The 18,879-nt window shown below is 41.5% G+C and overlaps 1 protein-coding gene across 3 annotated transcripts in view; it reads right to left on the bottom strand.

Annotated features, from left to right (window-relative positions):
- slc30a7 (solute carrier family 30 member 7) overlaps positions 1-18,372 on the bottom strand; it is a 65,851-nt gene extending 47,479 nt beyond the window's left edge. For 2 of the 3 annotated variants that reach the window (XM_041207736.1, XM_041207738.1), the window contains exons 1-5: positions 18,211-18,372; positions 17,919-18,020; positions 3,864-3,977; positions 2,939-3,026; positions 591-717 (exon numbers count right to left, since the gene is read on the bottom strand). In XM_041207736.1, the coding sequence (XP_041063670.1) occupies positions 591-717; positions 2,939-3,026; positions 3,864-3,977; positions 17,919-18,020; positions 18,211-18,371 (592 nt within the window). In that variant the 5' untranslated portion in view covers position 18,372. The remainder of the gene's footprint in view (positions 1-590; positions 718-2,938; positions 3,027-3,863; positions 3,978-17,918; positions 18,021-18,210) is intronic. The other variant, XM_041207737.1, reaches the window with a different exon arrangement.
- Positions 18,373-18,879: the final 507 nt, after the last annotated feature.

Below are 18,879 nucleotides of genomic sequence, written 5' to 3'. Positions count from 1 at the left end.
GGAAAACCCACAAGGTGAGATGAAATGCCATTTTTACACATACCCCCACCCTAGTTTCAAACAGATAGGTTAGTTTAACACTGCCCCCAAAGCATCTTTGCTAGTTTTCTGGGACATGTGTAAGTAACATTGAAGTATGAGTAACATTGAAGTTTTGTCAATGAGAGCAGCAAGTTGATTGGGTGTGATGCCCTGACAGTCAAAAAAACCTGTTAACATTTTCTGACCTGGCTCGTTCACAAATAACTCAAGCAAAGGATGTAGATATCTGTGCAAGCTTAGGCCAGCAAAAATCAGCACATCTAATTTGCTGATTCTGAGCTATGTTTTTACCCCATTTGGTTGGGGATGGGGTCTGGGGCATGAGATGGAAAATTAAGAGAAAATGCAGGAACTTGAGCAAGTCAGAACTGACAAATTGTTGTTTCTAAAATATTAAATATAACTAAACACTTCAGACTGAAAGTAACTCCATTTACTAGTGTCTCTCGAAAATGTTCCTTCCCATGATAGTGTCTTTACCTACTCAAAGAAACTAACAATTTGAACACTTGCAGGCTACCTGCAAGTTAACAGAACTGTTCCCTTACCACCATCATGAGAATGTCCATGGCCACCGTGTTTAAATACAAAAATGCCAACCAAATTCACAAGAAACCCAAGCACAGAAATAGACAGCAGCCGGTCGTGATGTACTTCAGGGGGTTCCAGGGCTCTCTGAAAGAAAAATAATCCGAGATGAAAGGAAACTAAAGGTTGATACAGTCTGATAGATAGAAGAATGAGAGGGGGCATAAGTTCCATTCCATATTAAGAATGTCCGATTTCTAGCATGTTGCTACACTGGGTTCAATTCAAATACCATTCAACTGCAGTCAGGAATGTATAAAGGCCTTTATTATTTACTTTTGGGAGAAAAGGGTTTTTTTTTTGTTTGCAAACCGACTGACAAAACACTAGAAAAATTCTGCATCAGAAAGTAGTAGTTGTGTTTTCTAGCAATGTTGTTAAAGGCTTTATTTTATTGTCATATGTACACTGATGACACCCAGCTCTACCACATTATCACTTCTCTTCACTGTCTTTAAATTACCACACTGCTTGTTTGACTGCCATTACTGGATATGAGAAATTTCCGCCATTTAATAATCAGGGAGGCCAAAACCATTGTTTTTGGTCTCCATCCCTCTCCCTGGTAACTTTCTTAAGCTAGATCAGACTGTTCACAACCCTGGTGTCATATCCAATTCAGATGAGCTTCCAACCACATATCCTGCCATCACTATGGCTGCCTATTTGAACGTTCATAAGTTTGTCCAACTCCACCCCTGCCTCAGCTCATCTGCTGTCAAAAGCCTCACCTGTGTCTTTGTTACCTCTACACTTAATTATTCCAACACACTGCTGGCTAGCCTCCCACATACCACCCTCTGTAAACTTGAGGTCATCCAAAACTCTGCTGCCCATGTCCTTACTCACATAAAGTTCTGTTCATCCATTAAGCCACGGCTATTAATTTACACCAGCTCTTGGTCAAGCAACGCCTCATCCTCGCTTTCAAATCCTTTATGATCTCATACCCTCTCCATCCCTGTAATCTCCTCCAGTCCAATAAACACACCCCCTCCCCGAAGATATCTGCACTCATCTAATTCTGCCATCTTAAGAATCACAAATTTTAACTGCTCTATCATTGTTGCCTTGGTCCTAAAAACTGGAATTCGCTCCGTAAACCATTCCTCTCCTACGCTCTGTCTTCCTTTAAGATGCTCCTTAAAACCTACCTCGCTGACCAGTTTTTTGCCCATCTGCACTTATAACTACTTCATGTCTCCCCTGTTGTTGCAGGGGAAAGTGTAGGTTCATCGGGTGTTCACTGATGCCTTTGGGAAGGTTGTCCAGATTGTTTGTAATGTCTCTCTTGACAGCATAACAACCCCTTCTGCTCTATGTCCTGCATGAAGTAGACCGCTCCAAAAGAAAGTGTATCCTGCTCTTATTTCTTCAAGCTGACCTTCTCCTCTTCAACTTGTCTCCCTAAGATTGGCTATTTCAACTATTTGTAACCACTGTACTGTAACCAGGATACATTTTCTTTTGGAGCAGTCTACCTCCTACAGGACATAGAGAGGAAGGGGTTGCTTCATTGTCAGGAGAGACATTACAAACTAATCTGGACAACCTTCCCAAAGGCATCAGTGAACATCCGATGAGCCTACACCTTCCCCTGTAACAACATGGGAGACACGAAGTGGTTTTAAGTGCAGATGGGCAAAACTTGGTCAGTGAGGTAGGTTTTAAGGAGCATCTTACAGGAAGAAAGAGAGTAGGAGAGGAATGGTTTCGGGGGTGAAGTCCAGTGCTTAGGGTCAAGGCAACAATGATGGAGCAGTTAAAATTTGGGATTCTCAAGATGCCAGAATGTTGGTGTGGAGAAAAATCAACCAGGGTTTCAGCTTAAGGTTCTTATTCAGTAACTACTGCCGACACCATGAGCACACAGATGCATTAGGAATTGGGCTTGGCTGTGATGGATGTTGCAATCGAAAAGCTCACTGGCAATTGCTGTGTAAGGTCAAAAAGAAAACTGAAGTACTACAGGGAGCATATGCTCAGAAGAAAGGAGGTAATGTCTTCGAGAGAGAAAAGTGGGAGCAAAGAAAAATGGAGGTCACTTCTGAAGATGATGCAACTGAATCTGTACAGTGAGGTATGAGCTGCCTTTTCTATTGCACACGTCATCAAAAATTATTTTTAAAATCTAGAAATACCCAGCAAAGAACCCTTCACCAAGCAACTGTTGTAAATTCCATATAAATCAAACAGACATTCACAATCTTCGGTTACAATTCAGATCTGACTATCAATGTATTCCTTTCAGGAACAGAGTGTAATTTGCTGGGAGTGAAATCCCTCAGCTGACATACAGTCAACCAACCTCTATTCCTTCTGAGAAAATGAAGAAGGCTGTGAAGATCAGAAATAATCCATTCACAAATCCAGCCAAAACTTCTGCTCGCACATATCTGCCAAAGGAAACAAGATGCAGGTGAAGGAAATGGATAACACCTTGCTACCACATGACCAGGAGGATCAACTGGTTTCTTCAAAATCAGTAAACACAACTGTTAAAAATAGAGTGTAAACAATTATGCGTCTTGCTCCAATTGCCCATTTTGTAATTCTTCTTCTGATGATATAGCTGAATCTGTACATTCAGATATCTACACATTGTTTGCATTGTCACAATCATAATGCAATCATCAACATAATGTTGACTTTGGGTTATGTTTTAATTTAGAGTAAAGGCGTTTCCAGTTTGTCTACTAAATTTAACCATTTCTTGATCCCAAACTTGAATAGATCACATTAGCATATTAATAATAGCATCAAACTGAAACCCCCAAGCAAAATTAAAATGTTACAGAAAAAAAGCAAAGGATCTGTCACATTGTGTTATTTGTGATGCTCATAGAACCCAAATGGGGTGGTGGTGGTGGTGGTGGTGGTGGGGGTGGTGGTGGTGGTGGTGGTGGTGGGGGTGGTGGTGGTGGTGGTGGTGGTGGTGGTGGTGGTGGGGGGGGGGGGAGAAATAATGTCAAATTTCTGTTTTACTTCAGACAAATAAAAACAAAAATCAACAGGTTAATGGCTTTTGCAGAGATGCAAGGGAGAGCTTAAAATTTATTCAGGAGATTAAAACAAACTTTCAGCTAGTTTGTGTTTCATTCTGTTAAGAGCTAGCAATGCGGCAATCATCCTAAAAGCCAATCATCAGCTGGAGGGAAAACAGGAGGAAGGCTTGACTGCCGAATATAGGTATCGCTATTCAATTTAACGTTAATAAGCCCACTTGCTCTTACCCATAGGAAAAGGTATCATTCGACCTCCATCTGGAGATCACAGATGCTGCCAGTCCAGCCAGAAGAGCTGTACAGTCAAAGAACATGTGGAACGAGTCTGAAATGAGACCTAAACTAAAGCACAACAGACAAACGTCAACGCATTTCCAATAGAACTCCATAGTTAATATAAAATTCAATTTCAGTCCATACAATGGAACTCAATCATATTTCAGACCACAATGAACTTCTCTCTTCCTCGCCCAAGACTGTTTGAAAGTGACACAGATCAGCCATGATTTCAGCAAATTTTAAAACAGGTTCAAGGGGCAGAATGGTCTACTCCTGTTGCTATGTAATAGGATGGTTACAGCACAGGAGAGCAATCAGCCCAGCCCATCTGTGCTTACTCTTCACAATAGCAACTCAGCCAGTCCATTCCCCACATTTTTCCCCATAGCCCTGCAAATTTTCTCTCTTCAGATAATAGCCAATATCCTTTTGAAAGCCACAATTGAAACAGCCTCCACCCCTCTCACAGGCAGCGTATTCCACATTCTAATTATTTGGCGCACAAAAAGGATTTTCTGCGTGTTGCAGTTTGTTCTTTTGTTGATCACCTTAAGATCAACGTCCTCCTATTCCTGACCCTTCTGCCAAAGGGAATAGTTTCCATTTACTCTGCATAATTTTGAATACCTCAATCAAGGTATTCTGGAAGGAGACCCAGTCCAACTTCTCCAATCTAACCACCTGACCGAAACCATTCATAAATCTTTTCCGCAACCTCTTTAAAGTTCCAAAGCAAGGGGTAACTCAGTTATTTCCTCTCCTTGAGAAAACACCTATCTTCAGGTTAGTCCTGAGGTCCAGAAAACAGGTGAAAATGGGGAGAGTGAAACCTTCCGATTCAGGTGAATAATCAAGAAGGAATAAATAAATATTCTTTTAACATACCCTGTTTAACCTCTCTCACCAACTTTTCAAAGGGCTACACAAAATTTCTAAGTATCAAAGCCCCAGTGATAAGGAAGAGGAATAGGAAGAACATTTATGTGAACGAAGTACTGCAGATGCTGGAAACACTCAGCAGACCAGGTTTGCACCCTTTGTTAGAACTTGTCCTCTTCACAGATGCTGCTGGATCTATATAACATCTTTTGTGTAATGTCACCAATCGCTTATCAAGTAGGCATTAGGAAAAGAGAGCTGAACTAGGGGAGAGCAAGAAGAATAAAGTGGAGACTCTGCAAAGGAATCAGTGGCAATATTACTAAACAGATTTCAAAAATGTCATTTGAATGTATGTCAGCTTAAAACAAAAACAGAAACAGAAACACCTGGAAAAACTCAGCAGGTCTGGCAGCATCAGCGGAGAACAGCACAGCTGACGTTTCGAGTCCTCATGACCGTTCAACAGTTCTGAACTGTTGAAGGGTCATGAGGACTCGAAACGTCAACTGTGCTCTTCTCTGCCGATGCTGCCAGACCTGCTGAGTTTTTCCAGGTATTTCTGTTTCTGTTTTGGATTTCCAGCATCCGCAGTTTTCTGCTTTTATCTCTATGTCAGCTTAAAGTTGCTTTCGCAATCGCTCCAGAGTGAAGCCAATCACTTCCATTCCCCTTTACATTATTTTTCTTTATTCATCCTTCATCCCCTCCCACCGATACTTAGCTCCCTCAAATCTCCACGGCAAGCTTCCCACATTCTTCAACTTTCCACACCATTAGCAGTGGCTCATTTGGTAGCAATTTGGCCTTCGTCAGAAAGTTGTGGGTTCAAGTCCCATCCCAGGATACTTTAGTGCAGAGTTGAGGGAGAACTTGGCTGTTGGAAGCCCCATTTGTTCTCCCAAGTGGACATATGAGACCTCAAGGCACTATTTTGAAGAAGAGCAAGGGACACATCCACCATGTCCCAGTTAATATTTATTCCTCAATCAGTATTCCAAAACACAGATTATCTGGTCATTATCACATTGATACTTGTGGGAGCTTGCAGTATACAAATAGGCAGCAGCATTGGCTACATTACAACAGTGACTACACTATGGCTAATGAAGTATTTTTCAAAAGGGTTTTGGGAAGCCCTAGCATCATGAAAGGCATGAATGGATGCAAGTCTTTCTTTTACTTTCATGCCACTGTCCCAAGTTGGCCTCTTTCTCAGATAGCCTACAATTTCCCTCAGTGCTGCTCTCAACCGAAAGCTACACAAAGACGCCCATAGCTGCCTTCCTATGAGCAGCAACTCTGAACGCCCCTATCCATTTCATCAACATCCTTCCTGTCCCAAACAGCCTTCCCAACATTGACTCTGATAGCAAATTGGCCCAGTGTCCCACTTTAACTGTCAATTTATTTGTGAACAAGGCTCTTGAAATGCACAAGCTCCCTATCAATGACATCATTAGTGTGGCCTTAACTGCTGTGGTGGCCTCAGCCTTCAGCACCAAATCACAGTTTGGTCTGTCCCCTACTCCCCCACCACCTTCTTCCCCTTTGAAAATCTTGCCTTGATCCACTCCCTCACCCCATTTAAATTCCTACCACCTACTCATAACAAACTAAGTTTCCCATCGTACCTACATGAAGACAAAAGTCAACACTGCCAATGCTGGAAATCTGAAATAAATACAGAAAATGCTGGAAATACTGAGGTCAGACAGCATCTATGAAGAGAAAAGCAGTTAATGTTTCAGGCCTGTGACCTTTCATCAGAACTGATGAAAGTTATCTTCATCACTTTCCTCAATCAGCCTCTGAATCGATCAACTTCTCTTCCTCAGTGATTGGCGGGGGGGGTGGTTTAAAAGCAATGGAGTAGTAGTATGGAGTGGAAAGGGGTTGAAACTAAATAGTGACAGCAGGGGATCAGATGTGGCAAATCAGAGGAGAAACAAGGCAAGAGAAAATGGTATTAATATGGGAAAAGATAAACAGACTGTGACAGGAAAGGACAGAAGAGTACAAATCTAAGAATAAAACAGCAGATAAGGCTAGACGTTACACAAATAATCAAAGGACAAAACCAAGGCTATGTATCTGAATGCACATGGCATTCAAAACAAAACAGGTGAACTGAATAGAAATATATATGAGCTGATAGACATTCCAGAGACATGGCTGCAGGATGACATTGATTGGGACCTGAATATTGAAGGGCACATGACATTTAGGAAGGACAGGAAGCCAGGAAAAGGTGGAGAGATGACTCTGTTAATTAATGATGGTATTAGCACAATAGAGAAGTTCAGGAAACCAGGATGTAGAAATGGTTGGGTAGAGATGATAAATGATAAAGGCAAGAAGTCACTTGTGGGAGTGGTGTACAGGACCCCAACAGTAACCACATGGTAGGACGGGTTATAAAAGAAAGAAAAAATAGGAGCTTGTCAAAAAGGTGCTGTGATAATCATGGGGGATTTTAATCTACATACAGATTAGAAAAAGCAGATCAGCAAAGGTAGCCTAGATGAGGAATTCAGAGAATGTTTTCGGGATAGTTTTTTTGAATAGCATGTTCTGGTGACAAGAGAGCAGGCTTTGTCCAGTGTGATAGGACTAATTAATGGCTTCACAGTGAAGGCACCCTTAGGTAGCAGCAATCATAATATGATTGAATTTTACATTCAATTTGAAAGTGGAAAGAGTGGGTCTAAGACTTGTATTTTAAACTTAAATAAGGGCAATTAGGAGGGCATGAAAGCAGAGTTAGTCAAAGTGAACTGGCAAATTAGATTAAGGGATAGGTCAACAGAGTTGCAGGGGCAGACATGTAAGGGGATATTTCAGGGTACACAAATTAGATCCATGCCAATGAGAAAGAACAACTCAAGGGGTGGACCCACCATCTGTGGTTAACTAAAGATATATTGTCAAAAGTATATAATTGTGCAAAAATGAGTGGGAGATCAGAAGATTGGACAGAATATAAAAACAGTAAAGAATGACTAATAAGGAGGGAAAAATAAGAGTAGAAGAGAAGGCTAACTATAAAAATAAAGACAGATAGTAAGAGTTTCTATAGGTATTTAAAAAAAGTCAACAAAGTGAGCGTTGGTCCTATGGACAGTAAGTCTGGGGAATTAATAATGGAAAATAAGGAGATGGCAGATGAATTGAACAGGTATTTTGCATCGATCTTCATTATAGAGGATACAAATAACATCCCAGAAATAGCTGTAATTCAGGTAATGGAAAGGAGGGAGGAACTCAAGAAAATTACAATCACTAGGGAAATAATATTGAGCGAATTGTTGGAGCTGCAGGCTAACAAGTGCCCAGGCCCTGATGGGCTGCATCCTAGGGTCTTAAAAGAAGTGGCTAGTGAGATAGAGTTGGTGCATTGGTTTTAATTTTCCAAAGTTCCCTAGATTTGGGGAAGGTTCCATTTGATTGGAAAATAGTGAAAATAACTCCTTTATTCAAAAGGGGAGACAGGCAGAAAGCAGGAAACAATAGGCCAGTTATAACTTAACATCTGTCAAAGGGAAGACACGAGAAGCTACGATTAAAGACGTTATAGCAGGGCACTAACGTAAAGTCACAGCAGTGAGGCAGTCAACATGGTTTTGAGAGGGAAATCATGATTAACTAATTTATTGGAATTTTTGGGGGAAGTAACATTTGCTGTGGATAAAGGGAACCCAGTGAATGTACTCTATTTAAGATTTCCAGAAGGCATTTGATAAAGTGCCACATCAAAGGTTATTGCAGAAAATAACAGCTTATGGTGTAAGGGGTAGCATATTGGCATGCATAGAAGATTGTCTAACCAGCAGGAAACAGGATAGGCATAAATGGGTCATTTTCTGGTTGGCAAGATGTGACGAGTGGTGTGCCACAGGGATCAGTACTGGGGCGCCAACCTCTTACAAATTATATAAATAACTAGGATGAGGGGACCAAGGGTATGGTTACCAAGTTCTGATTACACAAAGATAGGTAGGAAAGTAAGTTGTGAAAAGGATGTAAGGAGGCTACAAAGGGATATAGATAGGTTAAGCGAGTGGGCAAAAACCCAGCAAATAAGAGTGCCTTCAGAGCTCAACTTGTCCATGGAATCCACTACTTGCTCTTGAAATCTTACTCCCATCAAACTGACCACTCCATTTCCCTTCCTGGCCTCCATGTGAGATGTTGCTCTCCTCAGGTACTGATAATCTGCCTCCTTTAAATCTGCTATCATCATCCCAGGACAAATATACAAATCATCAAAATGTTAATCAGGCCATTAAAAATAAAAACAAAAACGCTGAGCTTCATTTCTGGAAAGATAGAATTAAGAAAAAGTAGAGAAGTTATGTTAACTTGTGCAGCCCCTTGATTAGACCACACAGTGTATTGTGATCAGTTCTGGTCTCTTAATCATAAAAAGGACAGAGGCACTAGAGAAGATACAAAACAGTTTTACGAAATGATAACAGAACTGAAAGGTTATGCCCATCAGAAAGATTTAACGGTGGCTTAACAGGGTGGACAGAGAGGCTGTTTTTCCTGGCTTTGGAAGCTAAAACAGTCTCAGAATAAGGGGGCAATTATTTCAGACTGAGGAGAGGAAAAGTTTCTTCAATCTTTGGAAATCTCTACCTGAGGGTTGTGGATACTCCATCGTTGAATGCATTTAAGGCCGAGACACAGAATTCTGGTGTCTCAGCAAATCATGGGATATGGGGAGCAGTGGGAAAGCAGTGTTGAGGTCGAAGATCAGCAATGGTCATACTGAATGGTGGAGAAGGTCCAATGGGCCCCATGGTCTACTCTTGCTCCTATTTCTTATGTTAACAGTCAGGATACTTTTTTTTCTAGAAACATAGGCCTGATAGAGATTAAGATGATGGAGGGGTTTGATAGGATTGATATAGAGAACATTTTTCCACTTGCAGACAAGACTAGAATCAGCGGTCATAAATAAAAGATGGTCAACAATAAATCCAATAGGGAATTCAAGAGAAACTTCATTAACCAAAGAGTAGTTAGAATGTAGAACCATCAGGAGTAGTTGAGGTAAGTAGAATAGAAGCTTTTAAGGGGAAAACTAGGTAAGCTTATCAGGAATAAAAGGATTTATTGATGGGTTACATGAAGGAGGATGGGGGGAGACATGAAGAGCACAAATACTGGCATGGACCTACTGAAATGACCTGAATCTATGCTGTAAATACTTTGTAAAAGATGCAATTTGTTTTTAAATATAGTGGTCACTTAATTCAGCCTCTTATTTATGAAACCACTTTGAGAGCCTGTGCATTTAAACCCTTTTAAAAAAAATCACAAAAACAAAACTGCACAAAAGCCCTAACAGAGCCTTAAAAAGAGTATCGAAGCTTAGCATACAAAAGGAGGATTGATTTGTTTACCATAAACTGATGCAAATGTGCAGACTTGTCTTCTGCTTTGCAAGGAAATCATTCCCAAAATTAATATTTCATCCCATTTTACTTGCATCTTTTATCCTTGAGGGGTTTAAGGCGGCACCTCATCACCATCTTTTCAATGGAAAATCATGGATGGGGAGTAAATCCTGGCCTTGCCAATGACACCCAGATCCCATGGATGAATATAAAAAGAAAACCCTATTTTATTTGGTTTAGGCACCAAGGGATCCATGCTGTACAAGCATATTATTGTTGCTCCTAAAAGTGGTTGAAGACTCAACCAATCTCAGCGCATATGCAGATGACCAATAATCACAACAGCCAGGTCCCGGGTTTGTTCATTAATCCGTGATGAGTTGCACGATCGCACTCAAAGCAGTAGATACAGCTTTATGAGCTCTTCTATTAAATCAGCCAAAAATGAGTGGAAGATCAAAAGGTCGCAGATACGTATGTCAAAATTTAAGCATGAATAATGATCACATTTGTAAGATGCCAGAAGCCTCCAAAGTCTCATTCCAGCAAGGAATCAATGCCTTCATGATTGGGGTAGGGTGGGGGCTGGAGAACTGGAAAGAAGAAAATGATAACATGTAAAAATTGTTATGAACGTTTGACTACAACTACAATGAAGCTTTCAAACAGACTTCTTACAAAAAATGCTTTTATAATGATGCTTTCAGTTCTGTGAAAGGGCAGAGCAATTTAGGGATATATGTCTAGAGATATTAATGATTCTGGTTGATAAGATCATGGAATTCTCCAGGTTTATTGAACATAAAAACTGAGATGATGTGAATAAAACATAGGAGCAATAGTGCAAGCAGAAGTAATGTGCTTGTAGCTGAGTGGATCCCATGGTTCCTTAATTAAATGGAATAGAACTCTCTTTTTATGGGATCTGGGAGTCACTGGCAAGGCCAGCATTTATTGCCCATTCATAATTGTCCTTGAAAAGATGGTGGAGAGTGGCCTTCTTAAAATGCCTCAAGGATAAAAGTTACAAATGAAATGGGACGAAATGTTAAGCACATCTTTTATTGGAAAGATTTCCTTGCAGAAGAGGGGACTAGTCTCTGCAGCTTTGTTTACTATAAACTGATGGTATAAAATATTAAGACCCTAGGTAAAAACACCCTGTGCAGTATTGGCCTCCATACTATAGGAAGGATTTAGGCTTCAGCAAGGGTACAACACTGATTCACTAGAACCCACGAGGATTTGCAAATACAAAGAAAAACTTGGAAAACTGATCCTTTTAGTCAGCAGAACAGGGGTTCCAGGACATTAACTGTCTTTCTCTCCACAGATGCTGACACACACTGCTGAGAATTTGCAGCTATTTCTGCATTTATTTCAGATTTCCTGCATCCACAGTATTTTGCTTTTGTAATTCAAGTGTTTACTATTATGAAAGATAATAGAACAAGCTAAGGTAGCATTCAAAACAGATGAACTGGTAGTGTAAATAGAAATAAGTATAATCTGGTAGAAACTACAGAGACGTGGCTGCAGAATGACATACATTGAAAATAGCAGGAGTAGGCCATTTGGCCCTTCGAACCTGCTCCACCATTCATTATAATCATGGCTGATCACCCAACTCAATAGCCTGCTCCTACTTTCTCCCCATATCCTTTGATCTTTTTCACCCCAAGAGCTATATCTAACTCCTTCTTGAAAACATGGAATGTTTTGGCCTCAACTACTTTCTCTGGTAGTGAATTCCACATGTTCACCACTCTGGGTGAAGAAATTTCTCATCTCAGTCCGAAATGGTCTACCCTGTATCTCAGACTGTGACCCCTGGTTCTGGACTCCCCCACCATCAGGAACATCCTTCCTGCATCTACCCTGTCTAGTCCTGTTAGAATTTTATAGGTTTTTATGAAAAACCCCCTCGTTCTTCCGAACTCCTGTGAATATAATCCTAACTGACTCAATCTCTCCTCACATGTCAGTCCCGTCATCCCAGGAATCAATCTGGTAAACCTTCGCTGAACTCCCTCTATAGCAAGAACATCCTTCCTCAGATATGGAGATCAAAACTGCACACAATATTCCAGGTGCGGTCTCAGCAAGGCCCTGTGCAATTGCAGCAAGACAACCCTGTTCCTGTACTCGAATCCTTTCGCTATGAAGGCCAACATACCATTTGCCTTCTTTACCGCCTGCTGCTCCTGCATGCTTAACTTCAACGACTAGTGTATGAGGTCGCCCAGTTCTCGTTGCATGTTCCCCTCTCTCAATTTATAGCCACTCAGATAATAATCCGTCTTCCTGTTTTTGCTACCAAAATGGATAACCTCACATTTATCAACATTTTCCTGCATCTGCCATGCATTTGCCCACTCACTCAGCGTGTCCAAATCACACTGAAGCATCTCTGCATCTTCCTCACAGCTCACCCTCCCACCCAGCTTTGTGTCATCTGCACACCTGAAGATATTACATTTCGTTCCCTCATCTAAATCATTCATATATATATATTGTGAATAGCTGGGGTCCAGCACCGATCCCTGCGGTACCCCACTAGTCACTGCCTGCCATTCGGAAAAAGACCCTTTTATTTCTACTCTTTGTTTCCTGTCTGCCAACCAGTTTTCCATCTATCTCAATATACCACCCCCAATCCCATGTGCTTTAATTTTACACGCCAATCTCTTATGTAGGACTTTGTTGAAAGCCTTCTGAAACTCCAAATAAACCACATCCACTGGCTCCCTCTCATCAACTCTACTGTTACATCCTTGAAAAATTCCTGTAGATTTGTAAAGCATGATTTCCCTTTCGAAAAATCCATGCTGACTCTTGTCCGATTCTGCTACTGTTTTCCACGTGCTTATAAAATCTTTTATAATGGACGCTAGAATTTTTCCCACTACTGACGTCAGGCTGACTGGTCTATAATTCCCTGTTTTCTCCCTACCTCCCTTTTTAAATAGTGGGGTTACATTAGCTACCCTCCAATCTGTAGGAACTAATCCACCGTCTAAAGAATCTCGGAAGATGGCCACCAATGCATCCATTATTTCTAGGGCCACTTCCTTAAGTACTCTGGGATGTAGATTATCAGGCCCTGGGGATTTATCGGCCTTCAATCCCATCAATTCCTCCAACACCATTTCCCTACTAATACTGATTTCTTTCAGTTCCTCCCTCTCATTAAACCATGTGTTCCCAACATTTCTGGCATATTATTTGTGTCCTCCTTGGTGAAAGCAGAACCATAGTATATATTTAGTTGGTCAGTCATTTTTTTGTTCCCCATTATAAATTTCCCTGTTTCTGACTGTGAGGGACCTACATTTGTCTTCACCAATCTTTGTTTCTTCATATACCTATAGAAACTTTTACAGTCAGTTTTTATGTTCCCCACAAGCTTACTCTCTTACTCTATTTTCCCCTTCTTAATCAATCCCTTGGTCCTCCATTGCTGAATTCTAAACTGCTCCCAATCCTTAGGTCTGTTGTTTTTTCTAGCCAATTTGTATGCCTCTTCCTTGCATCTAATACTATATCTAATTTCCCTTGTAAGCCTTGGTTTGGCCACTTTGCCTGTTTTACTTTTGCGCCAGACAGGAATAAACAATTATTGCAGTTCACCCATGCGCTCTTTGAATATTTGCCATTGCCTATCCACCGTCATCCCTTTAAGCAATGTTTCCCAATCCATCATAGCCAACTCACACCTCATACCATCGTAATTTCCTTTGTTAAGATTCAGGACCCTAGTCTCAGAATCAACTACACCAATCTCCATCTTGATGAAGAATTCTATCATATTATGGTCTTGCATCCCCAAGGGGCCTTGCACAACTAGATTGCCAATTATTTTTTGGGACCTGAATATTGAAGGGCACATGGCATTTAGGAAGGACGGGAAGCTAGTAAAAGGTGTAGGGGTGACTGTTAATTAATGATGGTATTAGCACAATAGAGATGGATGACCTAAGTTCAGGAAGGCAGGATGTAGAAGCAGTTTGGGTATAGATGAGAAATGATAAAGGCAAGAAGTCACTTTTGGGAGTGGTGTACAGGCCCCCAAGAGTAACCACATGGTAGGACAGAATATAAAGGAAGAAACAATGGGAGCTTGTCGGGAAGATTCAGTGATAATCATGGGGGCTTTTAATCTACATATAGACTGGAAAAAGCAATGGGCAAAAGTAGCCAAGATGAGGAGTTCATTGAGTGTTTGCAGGATAATGTCTTGAACAGCATGTTCTGGCATCGACCAGACAGCAAGCTATACTAGACTTGCAACAAGATAGGATTAATTAATGACTTCATTGGTAGCAGCAATCGTAAAATGATTGAATTTTACATTCAGTTTGATGGAGAGAAACGTGAGTCTAAGACTAGTATTTTAAAGCTTAAATAAGGGCAATTACGCGGGTATGAAAGTAGAGCTAGCTAAAGGGAACAGGCAAATTAGGTTAAGGTATAGTTCAATAGAGATGCAGTGGTAGACATTTAAGAGGATATTTCAGAATACACAAAATAGGTACATTCCAATTAGGAAAAAAATTCCAGGGGGAGGACTCACCAACCGTGGTTAACTAAAAAAGTTATAGGTAGTATCAAACTTAACGAAAAAGTATATAATTGTGTAAAGCTGGGTGGCAGGTCAGAAGATTGGGACAAAATATAAAAACAGCAAAGAATGACTAAAAGATTAATGAGGGAAAAATTAGAGTGCGAGAGAAAGTTAGCTAGAAATAATGGAATTAATAATGGAAAGCAAAGAGCGTGCAGATGAATTGAATAGGTGCTTTGCTTCAGTCTTCACTATAGAACAAGTAACATTCCAGAAATAGCTGTAATTCAGGAAATGGAAGGGAGGGAGCAAAACTCAGGAAAAATTACGATCACCAGGGAAGTGGTACTGAGTAAATTGTAGGAACCGTGGGCTGACAAGTCCCCGGGTCCTGATGGACTTCATCCTAGGCTCTCACGAGAAGTGGCTAGTGGGATAGTTAATGCATTGGTTTTAATTTTCTAAAATTCCCCAGATTCACATAAGGTTCCATTAGACTGAAAAATGGCAAATGTAACTCTTATTCAAAAAGGGAGGGAGACAGAAACCAGGAAATAATAGGCCAGTTAGCTTGACATCTGCAATAGGAAAAATGTTAGAAGTTATTAAAGACATTATTAACAGGGCACTAGGAAAAATTCAAGGTAAACGGACAGAACCAACATGGTTTTGAGGGGGGAAATCTGGTTAACCAATTTATTGGAGCTCTTTGAAGTAGTAACATGTGCTATGGATATGGATCAGTGTACTTAGATTTCCAGGAGGCATTTGATAAGGTGCCACATCAAAGGTTACTGCAGAAAATAAGAGCTCAGGGTGTAGGGAGTAACATAGTGGCACGGATAGAAGATTGGCTAGCTACCGGGAAACTGTAGGCATAAATGGGTCTTTTTCTGGTTGGCAAGATGTAATAAATGGTGTGCCACAGGGATCAGTGCTGGACCTCAACTATTTTCAATTTATATAAATGACTTGAAGGAACTGAAGACATGGTTGCTAAATTTGCTGATGACACAAAGATAGGTAGGAAAGTAAGTTATGAAGAAGACATAAGGAGGATACAAAGGGATATAGATAGGTCAAGGTGAGTGGACAAAGATCTGGCAAATGGAATGAGGAGGGAAAATGTGAAATTGTCCATTTTGGCAGGAAGAATAAAAAAGCATATTATCTAAATGGTGAGTGACTGGAAAGCTCTGATGCAGAGGGATCTGGGTGTTCTAGTGCATATATCGCAAAAGGTTAGTATACAGGTGCAGCAAGTAATTAGGAAACCTAATAGAAATGTTATTGTTTATTGCGTTGGGAATTGAATACAAAAATAGGGAGGTTATGTTTCAGTTATACAAGACCATGGTATATACCACATCTGGAGTGCTGTGTGCAATTTTGGTCGCCTTATTTAAAGGAAGGATTTAAATGTGTTGGAAGCAATTCAGAGAAGGTTTACTAATACCTGGAACGGGCAAGTTTCTTATGAGGAAAGGTTGGACAGGCTAGGCTTGTATCCACTGGAATTTAAAGAGTAAGAGGCAGCTTAATCGAAATACTTAAGATCCTGAGGGGTCTTGATGGGGTGGATGTGGAAAGAATGTTTCCTCTTGTGGGAGGATCTAGAACGAAGGTTACAGTTTAAAAATAAGGGATCACTCATTTAAGACAGATGAAGAGATTTATTTTTTCTCTCAGAGGGCTGAGAGTCTTTGGAACTCTCTTCCTCAAAAGACAATAGAAGCAGAGTCTTTGAATATTTTCAAGGCAAAGGTAGATAGATTCTTGAGAAGCAAGGGGGTGAAAGGTTATCAGGAAAAGGCAGGAATGTGGAGTTGAAGTTACAAATCAGCCATGATCTTACAGAATGGTGGAGCAGGCTCAAGGGGCCTACTCCTACTTCTAGCTTTTATGTTCGTATGTAGAAACAGACCATTTTCAGTAGTAGTGGAGCCAAGAAAAGGGGACACAGTTTCAAGATTAAATGCAAGAAATTGACAAATGCATAGGAAAAATTACTTTCAAGAGTTGTGGAACGTAACTCCAGTGTTAGTGGTTGAGGCAGCAACTAGATCAACATTCAGGATTACCTTGACAAAAAGATGTAGGAGCGGGTGGGTTAATATAGTTGGAACTGTCTGCTCACATAGAAGGTAAGTGGCCAACAGAAGCTAGTTGGGCTCAATGGTCTGTTTCCATGTTGTAACTTGTTTGTATTTTAATGTGTATGCTTGACAAACAAGGAAAGGGAGATCAGCTGATCTCAAGATCGTGGGTTCAAACCCAACTCCAGGAACTTAACCCAGATGCCTGGGATGACACTTTAGTGCAGTGTCGATGACTAATGGAATGCTTCATTCTTTCAGATCAGATATTAAACCAGGCCTCATCTGTCAGGAGGTGGATCTCAGTGTTCCCTCACACTATTTCAAAGGAGAGCAGGAAAGTTTTCCTTGTGTCCGGCCATAGTTATATTTCAATCAATAACACAAACAGATTTATTCATTGCCTCTTTCTATTTTCCCCATTTATGGGATGTGGGTGTTGCTGGCTAGACTAGTATTTATTGCCCATCCCTAATTGCCCTTGAGAAGGTGGTGGCGAACTGCCTTCTTGTACCGATGCAGTCCATTGCTGTTTGCAGACCTTTGCTATGCGCAACTTGGCTGCCAAGTTGCTTACATCACAACAGTGACCACCCTTCAAACGTATTTCACTGGTCACCACGTAATTTGTGGGTCATCTGGAATCCATGTGCCCAGGCCAGCATTTATCCCTCAACCAAAAGATTAGATGGTTGTTTCACTCATAAGCAATTAGGTTGCCATGATTATCGCCAGTGACTATATTTCACAAATACCTAATTTGTTATGATGGTTTTGGAACTTTCAAATTACATTGAATGAAAACACTAAATTAATGTAAGCTCTTTCCTTCCCAGCTGACAATTATCTCACAAACAAGCTGATATACCAGAACCAAGTCAAACATTGCATTCTGTTGTTATTGGCCCAGCAACAGACCCCAACGGTGTGTGGATGTGATGGCTTCATTCCTGGCAGCGGGGGAAGTGCAGACGGCCCGTGGCGTTTTCTCCACTTCCTCCTATTAAGCGCGACGTGGCAATGCAGAGAGGCTTGGGCCCATTCTCCCCGCGGCTCTCACCTGTTGCTCCAGATCCCGTACAGCAGCTCGACGAAAGCGAAGGAGAGGTTCAGCATCAGAAAGAAGAAGAGGTTCCGGGATGTGGAGTCCGACAGGATGGACCTAGGAGGAGGGAAGAGAAAGGGCGTCAGCTGCAGAGACACCGACGGCCCGGCCCGGCCCTGTACTCACTTCCCGAACCCCAGGCCAGACGCCAGCCGCACGGCCTGCCGCTGAAGCCGGCCGACGCTCACGGTGTCCAGCAGCCCTCCCCCCACCACGCTTCCTTCCTCGTCCCGTCCCTGGTGCCTACCTGAACCAGCCTGAGACCTTGCGCAGCAGATTGAGGCGGGGCGGCTTGTACTCATCGTCCTTTATGGAGAGGGGTAACATGGTAAAGTCGAGGCCGCGGCCGCCGCTCCACGGCAACTGCACTGACTCTCGCTGCTTGCCGCAACTTCCGGTCAGTGCCATACAGCGAGCAGGGCGCTTGCGCACTGACGTACAGTGACGCACGGCAGAGCCGTGCCATGCCGTACAACAGACAATGCTACGATTATAAAAACAAAAAAACTGCGGATGCTGGAAATCCAAAACAAAAACAGAATTACCTGGAAAAACTCAGCAGGTCTGGCAGCACCGGCGGAGAAGAAAAGAGTTGACGTTTCGAGTCCTCATCACCCTTCGACAGAACTTGAGTTCGAGTCCAAGAAAGAGCTGAAATATTTCAGCTCTAAGTTCTGTCGAAGGGTCATGAGGACTCGAAACGTCAACTCTTTTCTTCTCCGCCGATGCTGCCAGACCTGCTGAGTTTTTCCAGGTAATTCTGTTTTTGTTGAGGTTATGATGAAACTTTATAAAACATTGGTTCAGCCTCAGCTGGAATAATTGTGCCCAATTCTGGGCATTGCACTTTAAGATGGATGTGAAGGCTCTAGAGAGGGTGCAAAAAAGATTTATGATAATGGTTCTAGGGACGGGG

This window comes from Carcharodon carcharias, chromosome 16 (assembly GCF_017639515.1).
Source record: "Carcharodon carcharias isolate sCarCar2 chromosome 16, sCarCar2.pri, whole genome shotgun sequence".
Taxonomy (NCBI): Eukaryota; Metazoa; Chordata; class Chondrichthyes; order Lamniformes; family Lamnidae; genus Carcharodon; species Carcharodon carcharias.
This window is presented reverse-complemented; position numbering and strand designations above follow the sequence as displayed.